The sequence below is a fragment of the Artemia sp. Qi Xiang Cuo genome, chromosome 19 (assembly GCF_049724085.1).
Source record: "Artemia sp. Qi Xiang Cuo chromosome 19, ASM4972408v1, whole genome shotgun sequence".
Classification (NCBI taxonomy): domain Eukaryota; kingdom Metazoa; phylum Arthropoda; class Branchiopoda; order Anostraca; family Artemiidae; genus Artemia; species Artemia sp. Qi Xiang Cuo.
Window position 1 is genome coordinate 60,874,432 of NC_142812.1, and position 18,087 is coordinate 60,892,518.

Consider the following 18,087-nt stretch of genomic DNA (forward strand, 5'->3'; position numbering starts at 1 on the left):
GGCAGTTTTCCAGTTTAAATATTATCAAGACGACTGTGCAAAACCAATTAAATATTGACACAGTTGGAGCTCTCATGCACTCCAAACAACGCTGCCTCAGAGACACAAGATGCGTTTCGGAGTTTGAGATTCCGCCCGCTCTGATTGCTAGATGCAGAAAATGGAAGACGAAGGCGAACAAACCTGGTTCCTGGGAAACAGAAGAGGGTGAAGGATCGGCGGTTAAGCTTTGAAAAAGTCAAATTTGGTCTGTCAGATCTGATTTGATTATTATTATTTTTTATTTTGAATTTCATTTTTCGTGGTCGTTTGTTTGGATTTTATGTGTACCTGAAATTTTTGTGAAGCCTAGTTGTAAGTATTAGCTTTCTCACCTCAATATGCGTGTTGCGCCGATAGCCGCGACACGCGCACTTTTTTGGCAACATCTAGTAAAACGGAAACCAATCTAGTAAATTTTTTCGCCCAAAACTAGCAAATGCTAAATCGCCAAAATGGCAGTGCTGCTTTCAGCTACTCTAGACACTCTAGTTCCAAAAATTTCGTTGAAGAACTAGCCTAATATATTTCGTAGAAAAAACAAATATGGTAGGTCAAATTATTATCCATTGTAATCTGCCTCAGTCTATAATCTTCTGGATAGTTTGGGAACATCAGACCTTTCTCTAAAATTACTATATTTGAAACATTAACTTCCTTAATGGAAATCAGGATTTCTAATAATCTGCCTCTACCTGTTACCGAAGGCCTAGGAGCCCAAAAGCCAAATGTGGTGATCCTGCGATCTTGTTTGCCTCTTAAACTATTTACAATAATAGCTCAAGGAACCGTTTGTCTTGTTCACATTAGTCGTCACAGAAGGTAACATGCTGCTAGAATAAAACTTGCCTTTTTCATTATTACAAACATCCTTGTTTGGGTAAGGAAAGCTGGTATAAATTTAGAGTTTGTACTGTTGACAAGGAGACATGTTAAGAAAGCAATTCTTACTTTAAAATATGCATAATGATCCTAGTTAACATATTATCCAAGGGGAGAACCTTTATCATCAAGTCATTCCTCTAGAAATACTTCTTTTTTCAGCTTAAAAGAAAAAAACCTCCATGCTGACAAAATGTATAAAACTTTTGAAATTGTTGCTATGAATTGCCAAATAAGTTGTATTATAGACAGCATTCATTCATTCTGGCCATAATTCCATTTTTTTAATGAGCAGTGGCAAAAATACAAAATATTATTACAACCTATACTAACTTCAACTCAAAATCAATGGACTTGACTGGAAACTTGTCCATTGAACTCAGCAGGAATGAACACTATCTATAAAAAAAATTTATTATAGTGGCAATTTCAAAAGATTTACACATTGCATTTTAGCATGGAGGTTTATTGTAAACTTTTTCTTTTAAGTTGAAAAAAGAAGGATTTTTAGAGGAAAGACTTGATGATAAAGGTTCTCCCCTTGGATAATATGTTAAATAGGATCATTACACATATTTTAAAGTAAAAACTGTTTTCTTAACATGTCTCCTTGTCAACAGTACAAACTCTAAATTTATACTGGAAAGCCCCCAATTAGTTATGGTTTCTTCCAGAGGAAGCACTAGTAAAATAAGGACAGTAGGTCTAGTCTACATTTATATTTCTTATTTTATGCTTATTCTAAATGTCATGATTGATTGTCCAAAAATTCAAAACACAACCACCCTTATTGTTCAATATGTATTGGTAAATAATGTGTAAAATCCTACTTTAGCTACTTTTGGTTATCTTGGAAAGGGGTTAGGTTAGCAAAATGAAAATATTAGGGATGTGTCTACAGGCTAAAGTAAGTCCAGGGATGGTATTTTGAAGTACATACCTCCACTATTTCTCCCTGTAGAGGGTCATGGTTTAAAAATCTGTATGTTTTAAAAGTGAAACATTGCAAAATAAATCTTCTGCTTATATGAAGCACAACAAAATTGTTTTCAGCTCCACAACTTTGCTCAATCCCAATTTATAAGGTTTTAAAGATATACAAATACATTTCCTAAGTTTTGAAAAAAAAAAACATTGATCTTGCTTAAAATTCTATTCAAATAACAGGAACTGTTGGTAAATTTTTCATTATTCATATTATTGACTTACAAATAAAGTAAACATACCACATAGTTCCTTTTTATGCTCTTTCCAAATATAATAATCATTTTTGTTGGAAATGAATTTTACCCCCCCCCCCATCCCTATATAGACCAGCTCAGGGTTCATATTTGGGATATTCCACTCTGACTATTAGAAAAAATTAGTTTACAAGCTTATATAAAATGGTACTATCCAATCTTCTTATAATTAAAAATATTTTGGCTATCTAGTTGGAAAATTTGGCCATCCCTATAGGAGAAATCTATATTTTCCAACCACTTGACTAACAAATTCTCCCCCCAGCAACACTTGATTTTGCCAACTAGCTGGAAACAAACATTGCCCCAGAAAACAATCCATTTTCCAACTAGTTGACTTTTAACTTCCCTCCAACAAAACTTTATTTTTTCAATAGGCTTTCACTCTGGCCTATTTATTATAGGCTGGGCCACTTGAAACTGTGAGTGCACACATCTCCAAGAATAGAAGGGTAAATCAGTCAAATTTTCAAATAATGGTAAAATTACAGTTTAGCAGCATTCTCAGAAAACATGGTAGGCTAATAAAATGAGAATAGCAATGTTCTTATTTCATGCTCTTTTTCAATAAAGTAGTTGTTATCCTACACCAAAGCAACCCTCCCTCCTTGATGATCCCATCAATATATGCAAAACTAAAAGAAAATTCCAAAAAGTGGATGACAATTTGCTAGATGTTTTCCATAGAAATTGCTCTAGGTACCCAGATGATTGACCATATTTCAAACAGTAGAGTGTACAAGAAATGTGGTTCAATCCTGCTTTCTAGGGCTATAATGAAAGAAAGGTTGAGATGGCTAGAGCACATTCTGTAGATTTTCCTTTTTGGCCAACTGTCTAGGGCTAAAAAGAAAGCAAGTTTTCCTTATCTGAGGTGAGAGGATGTCATAAAGAAAGATTTAAAGGAAATGGGAACTTCCTGGGAGGGGAGAAGTAAGTTTTGCTGGGGAGAAATTATTAGTCAACTAGTTGGAAAAGGAAAGTTTTGCTGGGGCAACATTTATTGTCAACTAGTTGACAAATTTAAGTGTTGCTGGGGAGAAGTTATTAGTCAACTAGTTGGAAAAGGAAAGTTTTGCTGGGGCAACATTTATTGTCAACTAGTTGGCAAATTTGTCCTATACAGATGGGCCAAATTTTCCAACTAGATGACTAAAATGTTTTAAGTATAAGGAGATTGGATAGTACCATTCTATATAAGCTTTTAAAGTATTTTTTTCCAATAGTCAAAGGGTGGAGTCCCATATATTTGCATGTTAGGGGGTGGGGGAAAGTTTAAACTTACCTCTTATTTACATCAGATATAAAATATACCCCCACTCCCCTAATGTGCAAATATCTACCCTGATATTGGTATATATAGATTGGGGGTAAAATTCATTTCTGACAAAAATGATTAATATATTTGGGAAGAGCATAAAAGGGGCATTGAGTGGTATGTTTACTTTATTTGTAAGTCAATAATATGAATAAAAAAAAATTGCCAAATTGCATTTTTAGAACCAAAGCCACAGAAAAGGAAACTGATAACTGAAAATTAAGGTAAAATGTTGTTTTGGCAAAATTTAATAGTTCATGTAGGCAAATTTCAGGACCCTCCAGAGAGAGAATGAGTGGAGGTAGGTATTTAAAAATACCTTCCTAGGACATGATTTAGCCAGTAGACCTATCCCAGAAAGTTTTATTTTAACTTAACCTCTTTCCAAGATAGCCAAAAGTAGCTAAGGTAGAATTTTACTGAGAAAAATAGTGAAAGCAAGAATCACAACAGCAAAAGAAAAAGGCATAGAACCAACAACAGCAAGAATCACATTGAATTGTAAACAAGATTTTTGAATAGTGGTCTGTGGCTGGAAACTGGAAGAGGTATTTGTAATTTATAACATCATCAGAAATTAAATGAGAGGATGCATGAATTTAAACTGCTAAATTGAAATATGTGAGAAAACTTTCTGAGGTAAAGATGAACAAAAATGGACAATGAAATCTAGAGTTGGAAAACAAGTAGCAATAATTATGTATTTATTTTGGTAAATATCTAGGTGGAACAATAACTTAGCTAGGATGAAAGTGAAAACATCATTTTAGACCTTTTTTATGCTCTATCATAATTCAAGAATTGCTTCTGGGTCTAATTTTATCTTGAGTCCTTAAAGGGGCCCCAACAATATTTTAAATGAATAATGAAAGAGCATAAAAAAAGCATCAAATGATGTTTTCACTTTCATCCTAGCTAAATTATATGGCCAACTCTAAATTTACAATGAAGTTTACCTACCCCCACTCCCCTATTGTGCAAATATATACCCTGAATTGGCAACAGTAAAGTTTTGAATCAAAAATTCAGTGCTATTTTTGTTGATGGTATTGAAAAAGCTTGAAACAATAGGAAAACAGTTTATATTTGAGTTGCCTAATAAATGAGGTTAGAATTGTTTTAAATAAGTAATTTTGGAATAAATTACTATTGAACAACTTATTTTTAAACTAGTGATATGTTTTTACACTTTTCAATAACTTAACTAGTGTGGATAACTTCTTTATGTGGTTACAAAAATAAAATACCTTTGGGGCCCCTTTTAGAGCTTGAGAGGTAACTAGCCACAGAAGTGATTCTTGAATTATGAAAGAGCATAAAAAGGCATCAAATGATGTTTTCACTTTCATCCTAACTAAGTTATTGTGCCACCCAGATATTTACCTTTATTTTTTTTGAAAACAGCTCTATATTTCTTGGATGAAATTTGTATCCTGAGATATTGTGGTCTAAAAAAGCAATCTAGATAGGTCAGAAGTTTGAGGAAACTTGTTAAGAGTTTTAACTTTTGGAAAAAATATTTATGCAAGTCATGTCCTTTTTTTTACTCAGTTTTGATACATTCCGATACTTGCTTTTGCATGTCTGCTAACCCAAAAAAATGTTGTTCTTCACTTTCATTTTTGAGATGTTCTGATTCCTGCTGTTGCTTGTGATTCTTGCTGCAGCTTATCTTCTAACTGCATTTTCTTTTTTTCTCGTTGTTGTATATCTTCTAACAACATATTTCTTTCTTTTTTTTTTCATTTCTTAATTTATTTTTTTTATGATACTAATTGTTACATGGCTTGTAACTCCACATTTGTCTGTTCTCTGCTTTTGTTTTTGAGATGTAATTCTTGCTGCTACTTATCTTTTAACCATTTTTTGTTCTACAATTTCATTTATGCCTTGTTGTAATTGTCATTTTCATAACTATTCTATATAAATATTTATTTGTTCTTCATTTTCATTTACCATTGCTTCAGACATTTCATCAATGCCCTTTGACTTAGCCACTTGGATGGGTCTTATCCTATTTGATGGTCTAGTTTGTTCATTTTGAGCTTATGTTTGGGTCCTTTTTTTATCTTCATTTTGAGCATATGCTAATTTACATTATTATCTCTCAAGTATTATGAAACTGCTGAAATGCCTTTTGAAATATACATCACTGAATATGAATACATGAATTTATATATTTCCAAGTTTTGGTTCTGTAAATTCTTCCAAAACTGTTTGAAAACCTAATTTCCTTGGGTCTTGACTTTCAATCAACATAATTGCTATTGAAAAAAAAACACTTTAATTTATATTATTCATTGTTGATATCAGATGTTTTTTTATTGGTTCTAGCCTAGAAAATGATCTCTCTCCAGTAGCAACGCTTACTGGAATTGTTAAGAATATTTCATAATTTCTAAAAAAAAAATTCATTTTGATGACAGCATGGGCCTGATTGGGCCCAATCATTCCAATTGCCCTTTTTCCAGCCCTGCCTACCCAATTACATAAGTTTAAATTACCATCTTTCACATATAGATGTAGCCAAGAAGTTGTAATAATGACATATAAGTTTGTATGGGACCAGAGTGTTGTCTCCAACCTGTTCCAGATAGTAAGTTTGCAGACTAATAGAGGCCACCCCTTGAAGCTTTACTAAAAAGATGCTAACACCAGGCTGCAAAATAAATTCTTTTCTAATTGCATAGTCAACCAATGAAGCTCCCTTAGCCAGAATGTTGTTATGTCTCCCAGTGTTGAAGCCTTCAAGTCTGCAGTTGACAAAGACTGGTAGAGGAAACTTTGGCTCGCCAATTGGGATGCACCTAATGAGTTAAGTCACTATCATCATTGACATGTGTTCACAGGACTTAACCTTATTGCTGGCAAGTGCAATTTGAGGTAAAATTAAGGCTCTAGCTTATGGTCAGCCAAAGGGTATATATCCTTTACATGACCCACCAAAATATTGTCATTCCCTACTGGTGGGGCCTGTGTCTAATTTTGAGAATCATGAGTTTAGATAGTCCAGATTGGTAGATAGCTGAGACTCTGCTAGTTAGGATTGGCTGTCAGTATTCTTGAAAGACTTGGTTTTTTACAAACTTTTTTTTACAAACTTGAAAGACTTGGTTTTTTGCTTCACAAAACTTGTCTTAGGTTAAATATGTCCAAGATTGTCTGTTTGTGATTAAAATTCTTTGTTCTAACTTTAAGGTCTTGTGTCTAGGATTTTGTAATTTTACAGATTAGCAGCTCTCCAGAATAAGACAAGCTAGAAAAAAGAGAGACATTTCTAGAGTGTCAATGTTATGCTCTTCTATGGTTAAAGTTACATTTGTGACAATTCACCTCCATCCAAATAATGGTTCCAAATATAGCCCTTGTCTATATGTTAAATGGAAATGGTATCATTGGATTTCTTTTTTTTTTACACTCCAGCATAAAAGTTCTTATCCTGACACTGCACACACACACACCCTTAATAAACACATACAAAGCCCTAATGATATATTTGTTGTTCTTTTGATTGACTGATGATTTTTAAAATTAGTCATGCTGTGTAGGCTTGAGATATCCAGTCTAGCCTTAATCATTTATCAAATTTTAATAGAGAGCCAAATGTTCAACAATTCAGATTGCTTAGTTTGTTATTTTCTGAAACTAAAGGCTTTTGACTTTAGATGAGTAACTATTAGTTGCCAAAAGTCTTTTTTTTATTATCAAAAATAGACTATAATATTGAAAAGATACAAAATAATTTTCTAATGCATATCTTAAATTCTTCTTCTTTTCTTCTTTTATCCAGTAGTATTTGGTCCTCCTTTCTGCGTTTCCTCTTCTTTTTCGTTTTCTCAATAATAAGTAGTGATACATCACGTAATGGATAGAATTAAACTGGTTATTGTTTCCTTTTTGTACTCCTGAAAGAAAAAAAAAATCCTGTTTTTTTCTTCTTCTTTTTTTATTTAAGACTCTGCTTATTTGCAATCTAATTGTCCCTATTTCTCTATTATTCCTTCTCTTTACTACCTATCTATCTTACCTCCTACTCAACATTTCATAGCTTTCCACTTTTATAATTCCTCACATACATAATTTTTTCCCTCCTAGTACATTTTATCTACCTTTTTTCTAAAACCTTTTTTTTCATTCATAGAATTATTCATCCATTAATTTACCATACAACAATTTCAAAATTCTCATTCTAGCTACCGACTGTGGCAAGGGGCTGCTCTCATTCATTTTGCCTATAACATATAACATTAAAATACAAATTTACAATGCATAGACGTTTTTGTACTTTAAAATGTATTCACCTTTCTTATAACACTTTAAAACACTTTTCACTATATTTACATAAATAAAAGAAAAAATTAAAAATATAACACCATTTTTTTTAATACATCACATTTCAACACTCTGTACTCTTGCTGGGCCTTGCATTGTTAGGTAGCTATAATAATCCTCAAAACAATTCACAAAAATTAAATACTTCACAATCCAGGTGAATTGTATCCCCCTCAACATATAAAATAAGTCAATTAGTTTAGAATAAATTCCAAACAAACATTAAAAAAAATGACCAAATCTAAAATCTAAAAATTCATAAAATCCTATGCTATAACTACTCAATTAGATTTAAATCTTACCTAATAAATAAACTTAAGAATACTGAACAAATCCTGAAGATAACTATTATAATCTAAAAATTCTAATTAAACTTTAAAATCTGCTCTTATTCCATATACCAAAATTAAAAACTCCATTTTCTAATCTTCTAGCTAGATCCTTACCACAAAATGAAAAAACAAAATCATACAAATGTAAAACCTTAAGTCTTTTTAAATAGAACAGAACAAATTGAAACAAAGTAAATGTGATCCTTCATGTTTATATAAAGCTTGTACCCTAAAAGCTGATGGTTAAGTGGCTGTGTATTGCTATGGTAGCTTGACTGCAAGAGTTTGCTTAACCAAAATTATCCACAGCAAATTTCCATTTGGATTCCCAAATTATTGTGTAGAACCCCAAAGCTTATTGATAAGAAAAAAAGTGTTGACTTGAAATAAAAAATTTATAATATCTATGCTTGAGATAAATTCTCTAATAGATAAAATGTTCTAAAATTTGACTGTCATTGACACATGCCATGAAAATTAATTAACACTTTCAATATTATTGCTCTTAGACAGATACTATTGCCCACTGAGGGCTTCAGTGCCTTGATTTTAAATAATACCTGAAACTGTAGCTTGGAGCAATCTAAGGATTTCTCCTTGTTGATGATTGAAGTTGTTTTTTTTATGTTATTTAGTGACTATGTGCAGTTGGATCATCAGTGGCTTCCTAGTCAAGTTTACACTCCCTCAAGGACTACTTAGCATCCAGCCTATATTTGAAAGTTGCAACAGGTTCAGCAGTAATTGTGTCTTCCAATTGTTGACAGTTCTTGAGGAAAAGAATTTATAGTACAGGCTCTGGTTAGGATAGACTGCCTAATGAGTTTCAGGTGATGGTGCATGGCTCTTGGATGAAGACCAGCAATTAGAAATAATGTTGGGAAAGTGTTTGCCTTCATTAACTTGTAGGTTAGAATGGCATCACCTCTATTTCTTCTGCATACAAGTGTTGGGAGTTTCAGCTTACAGTCTTGCAGGGTAAGAAAGCTCCTGTATGCCAGATATCACTTTGGAGGCATGTATCTGCATGTCTTTCAAGACTTATAAAAAAAAAAATTTAAATACAGGGATTTTAGAGACTTTCCAGCCTCAAGCTTGGTTTCAACTAGCCTCTTACACAGAAGACTAATGGTTTTTGGTGGATGAATGGAAAGGGTACAGTATGCTTAATCAGCCCCAGAGTTGAACTAGCACTAGCACCACACTTCTTGGCATGGATACTGAATTTTAATTCATTGTCAATGGTGACTTATAGGTCCTGCTCATCATTTAACAAGGAGATTGGTTGGCATGTAAAAAAATAAGAGTAGCAAGGATTCATTTTGCCAAAGTGAATAATATGGCACTTTGAAACATTGAATTCAATAAACCAAGCCTCAGCACATTCACCAAACAGCCCAAGATTGTTTTGTAGAAGGGGGTGGTCTTCACAAGACAAGGCTGGTCCAGGAAGCTTTGATTGTCAGCATAAAGTCTTAATGTTGAAGTTGATCTTTGAAAGTTAACTGCTTTTGGTCCATTGGTGACTGGTCTTTATATTTCCTTTGATATTTCTGTCAACTCTATCAAGCAACTGTTACTTCACCTTCTTTGCCATGTCTGTGGAGACCCTGATTTGAGTTAATTAACTGGGGTAAATGGCACAGGGCTGCTCATGTCTTTTCTTGGTTTGATCAATTGTTTATTTTTCTTCTTTCCCTTTTACAGCCATGGAACACTTTGGGGGAGGGGGTCTATTTTTATTTCAGTTTTTTGGCTTTATGTACATTGTTAATAAATTAACTTATACAATCACCATGTTCTTAATTGGAATTTATTGAATTTTTTCTAAATTTTCTTGAAAGTGTTTATGTATCTTATTTAACAATAATCACATGTATTTCAGGCTGCCCACAAGACCCTTAGAATAAAAAGGAAATTGGCCAAGAAGATGAAACAGAATCGTCCTATTCCTCAATGGATCAGAATGAAGACTGATAACACCATAAGGTTATAATTTTGTCTTACTAGCTTTTTTAATACCCCTCCCCCCTCAATAATACCAAAAACATTTAGGGGACTTATATGAAGAAAAGAAAGATGCTAGCAGTAATCTGATGGTCATCATAAAAGTAGGTGGATTTAGGGCCATTCCCTTGTTGGGGGAAGGATCAGAGTCTTTTGGGGAATGATTGACCACCAAAACCTGAAAAAAAAATAATTTTATTGCCAAAATAGGTTCTTTTGACTGATATTGGAGGAAATCCTCTTTCATTCAAAGTATTAAGAATGTCAAAATAAAACCATTGCTTGCCCCCCATGACCCACCTTATGCCTAGTATCTAAGGTTTTCTAAAAATGTTCCATTAGTTGATTCAAAATCATGAAGTTTTTGTGGCAGTGGCACATTTTTGTCAGTGTTGTCAGGAGAAACCATGGAAATAAATTAGAAAAAATAGTTACATTTGACAATGCCTTTTTCCATTGAAATTCAACAATTGACTATCCATTGATTTCCAAAGACAACTACATTTTCAAAGGAAAGTTATACTATCTAAAGTTGTTTGGTATTATATAGTTTTGGAGATTTTGTAAAAGATTCTGTTTGAGACATTCACTAAGGAAGCTCTAACCTGTTATTGATAGTTACACCATAGTTGGTTATCAAGATTGCTTGAATTGACAAAAATAGGCAGGCTTTATGAAGTTATGCAAGCCAAATAGAAACTGGCAGTGCTGGTTCTGGTGTATAACAATATAACAAAATACATTTCAAGGAGCTATTTATTTATTTTTTCTTAGTTGAAAAAAGTTTGGAAGAATAGGAAGATAGGTCTGCACACCAAGATTAGAATATTAGAAGATACAGTGAAGAGAGTGGTCATGGTCAGGTATGGTTCTGAAGCATAGACACTCCAAAAAACAGAGGAGGATATGCTGGATCTTTTCCAGAGAAATTGTCTACAGATTGTTCTGGGTACCCAACTAACTGAACATATCTCAAAAAGCAAGCTATACAAAAATGTGGGTCAATCCTACTTTCTAGGGCTATAATGAGAGAAAGGGTGAGATGGCTAGGACACATTCTAGGATGACAGATTGCTCAATTGCATCCTCGTCAGGCAACTGTCTAGGACCAAACAAAAAGCAGGTTGCCTCTGAATGGGTTGGGAGGATGTCACAAGGCAAGATTTAAGGGAAGCAGGAACTTTTGTGTGGCTGTCAAGAGGGATGATTTAAATGGATTTAGTTGGAGGAAGGGTGTGCATAGCTGTGTTGGCGTCAGGCAGCTTGGTACTGCAGTGAGTTGTTAGTAGGATTTATTTGGAAGAGGAAAGAATTTACTATCATTTGAGAATAACACTACTCCTCCAGTTTTTTTAGTCATTAATCTTCATGCGTCTGCACTTCTACAAATTTCACAAAAATTCCTGGTCTGACATGTTGTTGAGAACAAAAATAATTGAACAATATCAACATGGTAGCTCCCAAAAAAGTGTGGGACAACACACTGCAATGCAACTGTGGCCATGGCTGGAGGCTCATACAGAACTGATTTTAGACTGATTGGAAACTTCTCATCTGGATTGCCTCGTGGGCTGACCCCCACTGTACTTCAAGGCCATGGCCACAAAACAGGCATGCACAATTGGTTATCAATTCTAGTCTCAAAACAGTTGCCCTATGGACGCTGGACCTAATATGTTGTACTTTTTTTTTAACCTGATAAATTTATTTCAGCATCTAGAAACCATAGGCCTAATTTAGCCCTGCTGTAGCTCATAAGTTCTCCTAAAGTAATGAATTACCTTTTTATTTGTCAAAAGCCCAAGAAAAAAAAATGTTAATTGGATTTTTATTGTATTGTGTTATGTAGGCATAGATTTTGTAAACAACTTTGATGTTGCTAGTAATATGTTCAACAATCTGAATTTTCATCTGAATTTTCATCTGTTGCTTTTTGTTTAACGTGAGGCAGTTTAGAGACCTCTGTTTGTTCCATCATTGCATATAGACATGGGGGCCAATCTGGAGATCAAGATCAGAAGAATTATTTTTACCAATATTAAAATGGGTCTGGAAGTTATAGTTTACTAGAAGCTGTTCTATATTTTTTTTTCCAGCTTTATTTTCATGAGTTGTTGTTCACATAACATGCTGTCTGCATTGAAATCACATAGAAAGAGAGTATTGTCTGCAATTGTTTCTTTCTTAAGAATGTAAAAGATACTGGTTTCATCTTGTAGATTGTAAAAGGACTTAATATTGATCTGTTTTCTAGAACTTAATTTCACTGATACTTGAATCACATCTAGTTTTCAATCATAACTAGTCACAGGCAAAGGGAAATCAGTAATAGTGCTCTTACAAAATACCACACAAACACCTCACACACCTACCTCCCACCCTTCCTGTTAGTGTCCCAGACAAAAACATTTATAACCAAGGAGGTTATAACTTTTAATGGTTTTTAACCCAATCATTACTGCTATCATTTTCAATTTTGACACGTTTTGATTCTTGCTGTCCATGTTGATTTTCACTGACTCTCAAATGTTTGGTGTCGCATGTCTTCTAACCACATGTGCCTTTGCTCGTCATTTTCATCTTTGACACCCCACTGCTGTTCCTCAAACCACGTGTGAATTTGCTCTTGATTTTAATTTTTGACTCGCTCACATGCTTGGTATCGCATGTCTTCTAACTGTGTGTGTCTTTGCTCTTGATTTTCATTTCTGACATGGTTTTGGATTTTGATTACTTCAGACAATTTAACAATAACCTTTGCTTTAGCTGCCCGTATTAGTGTTGACGCGATTGATGGTCCAGGTTGTTAATTTTCCCCATCTTATCACGTTTGATTGTTCAGGTGTGGGTTCCAAAGAATCATCATTTATATTAACTGCAAATTTTCGTTTTTTTGTCTTCCACCAGACATTATATTATATAAATAACTGATAAGTTGGAAACTCAACAATCTTATTTATACTATGCATGACATCATATAAGCAAATTCTTATATGATGTCATAAGAAATGCTTATATGATGTACTTACATGGTGGGCAGCTTCACTTACCTTGGTAGTATTATTAGTAAAGATAGTGGGAGCAGTGAAGATGTTAAAAGTAGAATAGCCAAGGCTCAGGGTGTTTCTTCACAGTTAAAAACAGTATGGAAGAATAGGAAGATAAGTCTGAAAACCAAGATTAGAATATTAGAAGCTACTGTGATGACAGTGGTCAAATATGGCTCTGAAGCATTGACGCTCCGAAAAGCGGATGAAGATTTGCTAGATGTTTTCCAGAGAAATTGCTTAAGGATTGTTCTGGGTACCCGGCTGACTGACCGTATTTCAAACAATAGGCTATACGAAAAATGTGGTTCAATACCGCTTTCTAGGTCTATAATGAAAGAAAGGTTGAGGTGGTTAGGGCATGTTGTGCGGATTAAGGATGACAGATTGCCCAAGATTGTTCTTTTTGGCCAACCGTCTAGGGCTAAAACGAAAGCAGGCCGTCCCTGTCTGGGGTGGGAGGACGTCATAGAGAAAGATTTAAAGAAAATGGGAGCTTCGTGGGAGGGTGTAAAAAGGGAGGCTTTGAACAGATTGGGGTGGAGGAGGAGCGTGCGTAGCTGTGTTGGCCTCAGGCGGCTTGGTGCTGCGATGAGTTGTTAGTAGTAGTAGTAGTACATAGTGCTCGAAGTCATTTGCAAAAACCAAAATTAAGGCTCTTAGCGACTTTTCTCAGACCTCTGATCTGTCTAGATCGTTTTTTTTTTATGCGAAAATATCCAAAGATACCAATTTTCTCGAAAAAATATGGAGCCGTGTTTGAGAAAAATTGCATAAATAAATAAATAAAACATATATACAAATATTTATTGCTCATTTACAAAGATAATATGCATATGTATATATATATATATATTATGGTACCAGGAGCCTGGCGGCTTTACTGCTGGGCCCCAGCACTTGACAGGCTTCTATATAGAGATTCTTGCTGTCGCTTGTCTTCTAAACGCAGACAATTTGAGCCTTTTCTTGGTGTCATGACATCCAAATAGACCTTAAATTTAAAAGTGGTGCCTTTGTAAAATTACATTTAAAAAAAAAAAATTTTTACCTTTAACCTTTGCCTTGGCTTGTCTTTGGTGTTACAAAAAACTTCTTTTGTCTTGGCTTGTCTTTTGTCATTATGAAAGATATATTATCGAACCTTTGTTTCTTTTAATTGTTCTGGTGATGGGGCAAAAACTTTTTTTTTCAACAATTTATCTTGTCCATATTTTTGATTTTCAAATGTATGATAGGGATTGATTACCTTATCCATATCAAAATCCAATCATCATCGTTTGGTTCGTTTTACCTCGGCTTATCTTTCATCATTATGAAATACATATCGCCGAACCTTTGTTTTTTTAACAAAGGTAAGGTAGGCATTGGCGATTGGTGATCCATGTCAAAATCCCAAGCCTAATCATCATCGCTATCATTTTCAATTTTCATACGTTTTGATTCTCGCTGTCCAGGTTGATTTTCATTGACTCGCTCACATGTTCGGTTTTGCATGCTTAGTCTAACCGCATGTGTCTTTGCTCTTCATTTTCACATTTGACATTACCGGTGTTCTTCTAAGCGCGTGTGTATTTGCTCTTAATTTTTTACTTGCTCACATGCTTAGTGTTGCATGCCTTCTAAACATGTGTGTCTGCCCTGTATTGGTGTTGTCGCAATTGATGGTCCAGGATGTCGAATTTTACATCTTATCACGCTTGATAGTTCAGGTGTTGGTTCCAAAGAATCATCATTTATTATATAAATAGGGTAAAGGTACTGATGATTTGACAGTGCAATTTTGGAACCACTGTCAAAATTTTCCTTCGAAACCGGATAAATCTGCTTAGTCTTGAGTTGGAACACCATCTCTTAAAGAGGTCGTTATATTTTGACAATGTGAAATGTGGACACTATATCCAATACACCCAGATAAAAGAATATTCAATTCAATCAGTTTCCTGTTTTCAACACAAAATGAGCTCCCTACAATTTTTTAGCCATGTAATGTTCAAACTGTCATTACTTGGTTATTTTTATGTTTTTGCAAAAAAAAAGTTGGGATCAGCACCAATGCATCAAGATACATCAGATTTTCTCAAAATGTTGCCACATTTGCTTTTTCTTTATAAAATTAAGTTAAAATAGCAGCCAATATTAGGCCCGTTTTTTAGCACTAAGATCTTATATCTTTCTGCAAAGATTATCGTTTTTTAACTCATCTTTTTTCTAAGGTCTTACAGCTCAGTCAGCTCACTGATGTTAGCAAAAAGTGTGAAGACCGCCACTGTTTTGCCATATAGAACAATGATGAGAGAACTTTGATGCTCTACTCATCATTGTTCTCAGACCGCTGATCAGAGCAGAATGATGAAAGACGTTTGCACAAAAACTACCAAAGATTTAAGATCTTTGTTCAAAGATTTCACTTTTAAGCGTTTTCTGACAAAAGATGTAAGATCTTAGCACATTGATGAGTTAAAAAACGGCCCTATTATATTGACGAAACTATGTTCCAAGTGTCGAAAATTCTTGTCTGATGTAGTGGAATACTAGACCGACTAAAGATGTTCCTTCAGCTGAATTCAAATGTAGATATTGGCTTCTATTATGAGACTCATTTCTATTAAGAATATCTTGTAGCAACCTTGTTGAAATTTTCGACAGACAGCAACAGGCCCTGTTAAAGTATAGGTGACTGTCAAAACTTCACTGAAAATGTAAAACAGATAAGAAACAATTGGTTGCGAAATTCAAGGGTCCTCTGACGAAGACATAGTTGTCGAATTTACGGGTACTTTCTCAACAACGAGAGATATTGATGATGATTATTTGTAATAATATTTCACATGAAAAAAAAACTTTGAAAGTTGTTTTTTTTAATCGTAGTTTTACTGATGCAGCCAGGTGCTAGATTTTTCCATCATCTGTTGAACTCCGCTTGGCCTCATACTATGTTCGTATTTTTAAGCATTTGACTTGGTTGATCACAATGCCCTAATTCATTTATCATTGAATAAATTAGAAGTAGGCCCTCTCTTAGTAAATCTTATATGTTTTCTTTCATATAGATCTCAAGCTGTAAAATACAAAATATACTCTGTGAACCCCTCCCTAATTAGTGTGGAATTCCTCAAGGAACATTGTTAGGACCACTCTTATGTGTAGTATTGATTAAGGAAATTGGTAAAATTCCCTCAAATGTGTTAATGTTTAGATGACCTGGTGATCCTATTTAATATAATATATATATATATATATACTAAACCGAATGAATAAGGCAAGAAAAATACTTGACCAAAAAGGATATTAGTCAACTTCCTCCTCTATGAAACAGGATATCTCTTGTAAATTCGTATAATTCACATATGAGGCACTTTGCATAGTTAGGGGTTTAAAAGTATTTAAGAATTTACTTTCTCATAGAAAGGGTTCCAAAATCAGAAGTGCCTGCCATGTCTTCATCAAATTGCCGGAATATTTCCGTTCAGTAGATCATTTAGTTACAATTACAAAAGACAATGTCAAATTTGTTGTTGTTTTTTAATCCTTCTTTCTTGAGTTGTTTTGTTACTGGCATATTTTTGGGGGTTAATAATTGTCGAAAAAACAATCTCAGTGAATAGGATCTAGAGAATAGGTGTGGATTCTTTTTCTGACAAATTTAGAATTTTAGGTGAAATCCCGATTAAATGATTTGATGTGGATTGACCCAGGGATGGCTCTTTTCTGCTCCTCTCCATTTATGGGAATGTGACATTTCTGCGAGATTGGATTTTTTGCTCATAAATGTCCGGATGAGGGGGTAGTACTGATTGGACGGAAAAGGCCACATAAATAGGCTAATTTATATGAAAGTAGTAGGAAAAATAGTAAACTATTCTGGACAGGAGGTGTGGGTGAACAATGATACTGATATAATAGGTTACCCCTTACACATATGCCTGCCTCACTAAAATTGAGTTCCTCCACATAAGAAGGGAGTCTTATTTTAAATGCATGGTAAGCTCAGTTGGACTCCTGGAGCCCTTCCTAGTCATTAGAACTGCTATTCTTTAGCTACGATCCTTTTTGGTGCATTGTTTTATATTCATTACAGCTTAAGTTCGAGACTTCACATCTTTATTTTTTGGCTTGTGTGAAGGGTAATCACTAGATCAGTTAACCCTTGGGTAGCTACAGGTCCAAACTATAAAAGGGGAGGGGAATTGGTTCCCTCCCCTCTGGACAGGCTAGTAAAAAAGTATAGGACATCAATTTAGATTCTAATTAACTTGTACGTTTTATGTTCTAATCAATAGTGCTTGTATCTTTTATTGATTTTGTTTTTTTCTCTTAGGTACAATGCCAAGAGGCGCCACTGGAGAAGGAAGAAGCTCAGGTTGTAAACTGATGAACCAGTTGGTGTTTTATGATGTTTATGAATAAAGCACCTGCCTTGTATCTTTCAGTGTTGAACTCTTAGATTTATGCTTGGTGTTGGCTATTGGTATAAAAACGAGTATAAACAGCAATGTCATGGACATATATATATATATATATATTATTTTCCAATAAAATGGACAAAAAAGAATATCGTAGAGGAATAATATGTATTTTTGAATTTATAATTTTCGTTTTATGGATTCGCTCCCTAATTCAAAAAAAACATCGCCCAAACAAAAAAATCGAACAGTTCATGGTAATAAACTGTAAGTAAGGAGTAATGCGGTTCAATAGTAACCAAAACTAAAAAACAGAGTCTTAATAACCATGGATAGGTCAAAAGAATCAACTTTTGGTCCTTATTCAAAATGCAAGAAATTTATCAAGTTTAATGTTACCCACCAAAAGTTACGAGCATGTGAAAATTTGTATAATTTTTGAAAAAGGGGGAAACACCCCGAAAAATCAAGTGATCAAAGCGC

General features: G+C 34.2%; 1 protein-coding gene across 3 annotated transcripts; it reads left to right on the plus strand.

The window, feature by feature from the left end:
• Window positions 1–539: 539 nt before the first annotated feature.
• RpL39 (ribosomal protein L39) lies at window positions 540–17,623 on the plus strand. 3 transcript variants are annotated; one of them, XM_089104891.1, is made up of 3 exons: window positions 540–588; window positions 10,030–10,133; window positions 17,520–17,623. In XM_089104891.1, the coding sequence occupies exons 1-3, from the start codon at window positions 586–588 to the stop codon at window positions 17,566–17,568; spliced, it is 156 nt and encodes a 51-aa protein (XP_088961017.1). In that variant the 5' UTR covers window positions 540–585; the 3' UTR covers window positions 17,569–17,623. The 3 variants fall into 3 exon arrangements, 2 of the variants coding, with proteins under 2 accessions (XP_088961017.1, XP_088961016.1); XR_016143342.1 differs by lacking the exon at window positions 540–588 and adding an exon at window positions 675–861; XM_089104890.1 differs by lacking the exon at window positions 540–588 and adding an exon at window positions 1,567–1,620.
• Window positions 17,624–18,087: the final 464 nt, after the last annotated feature.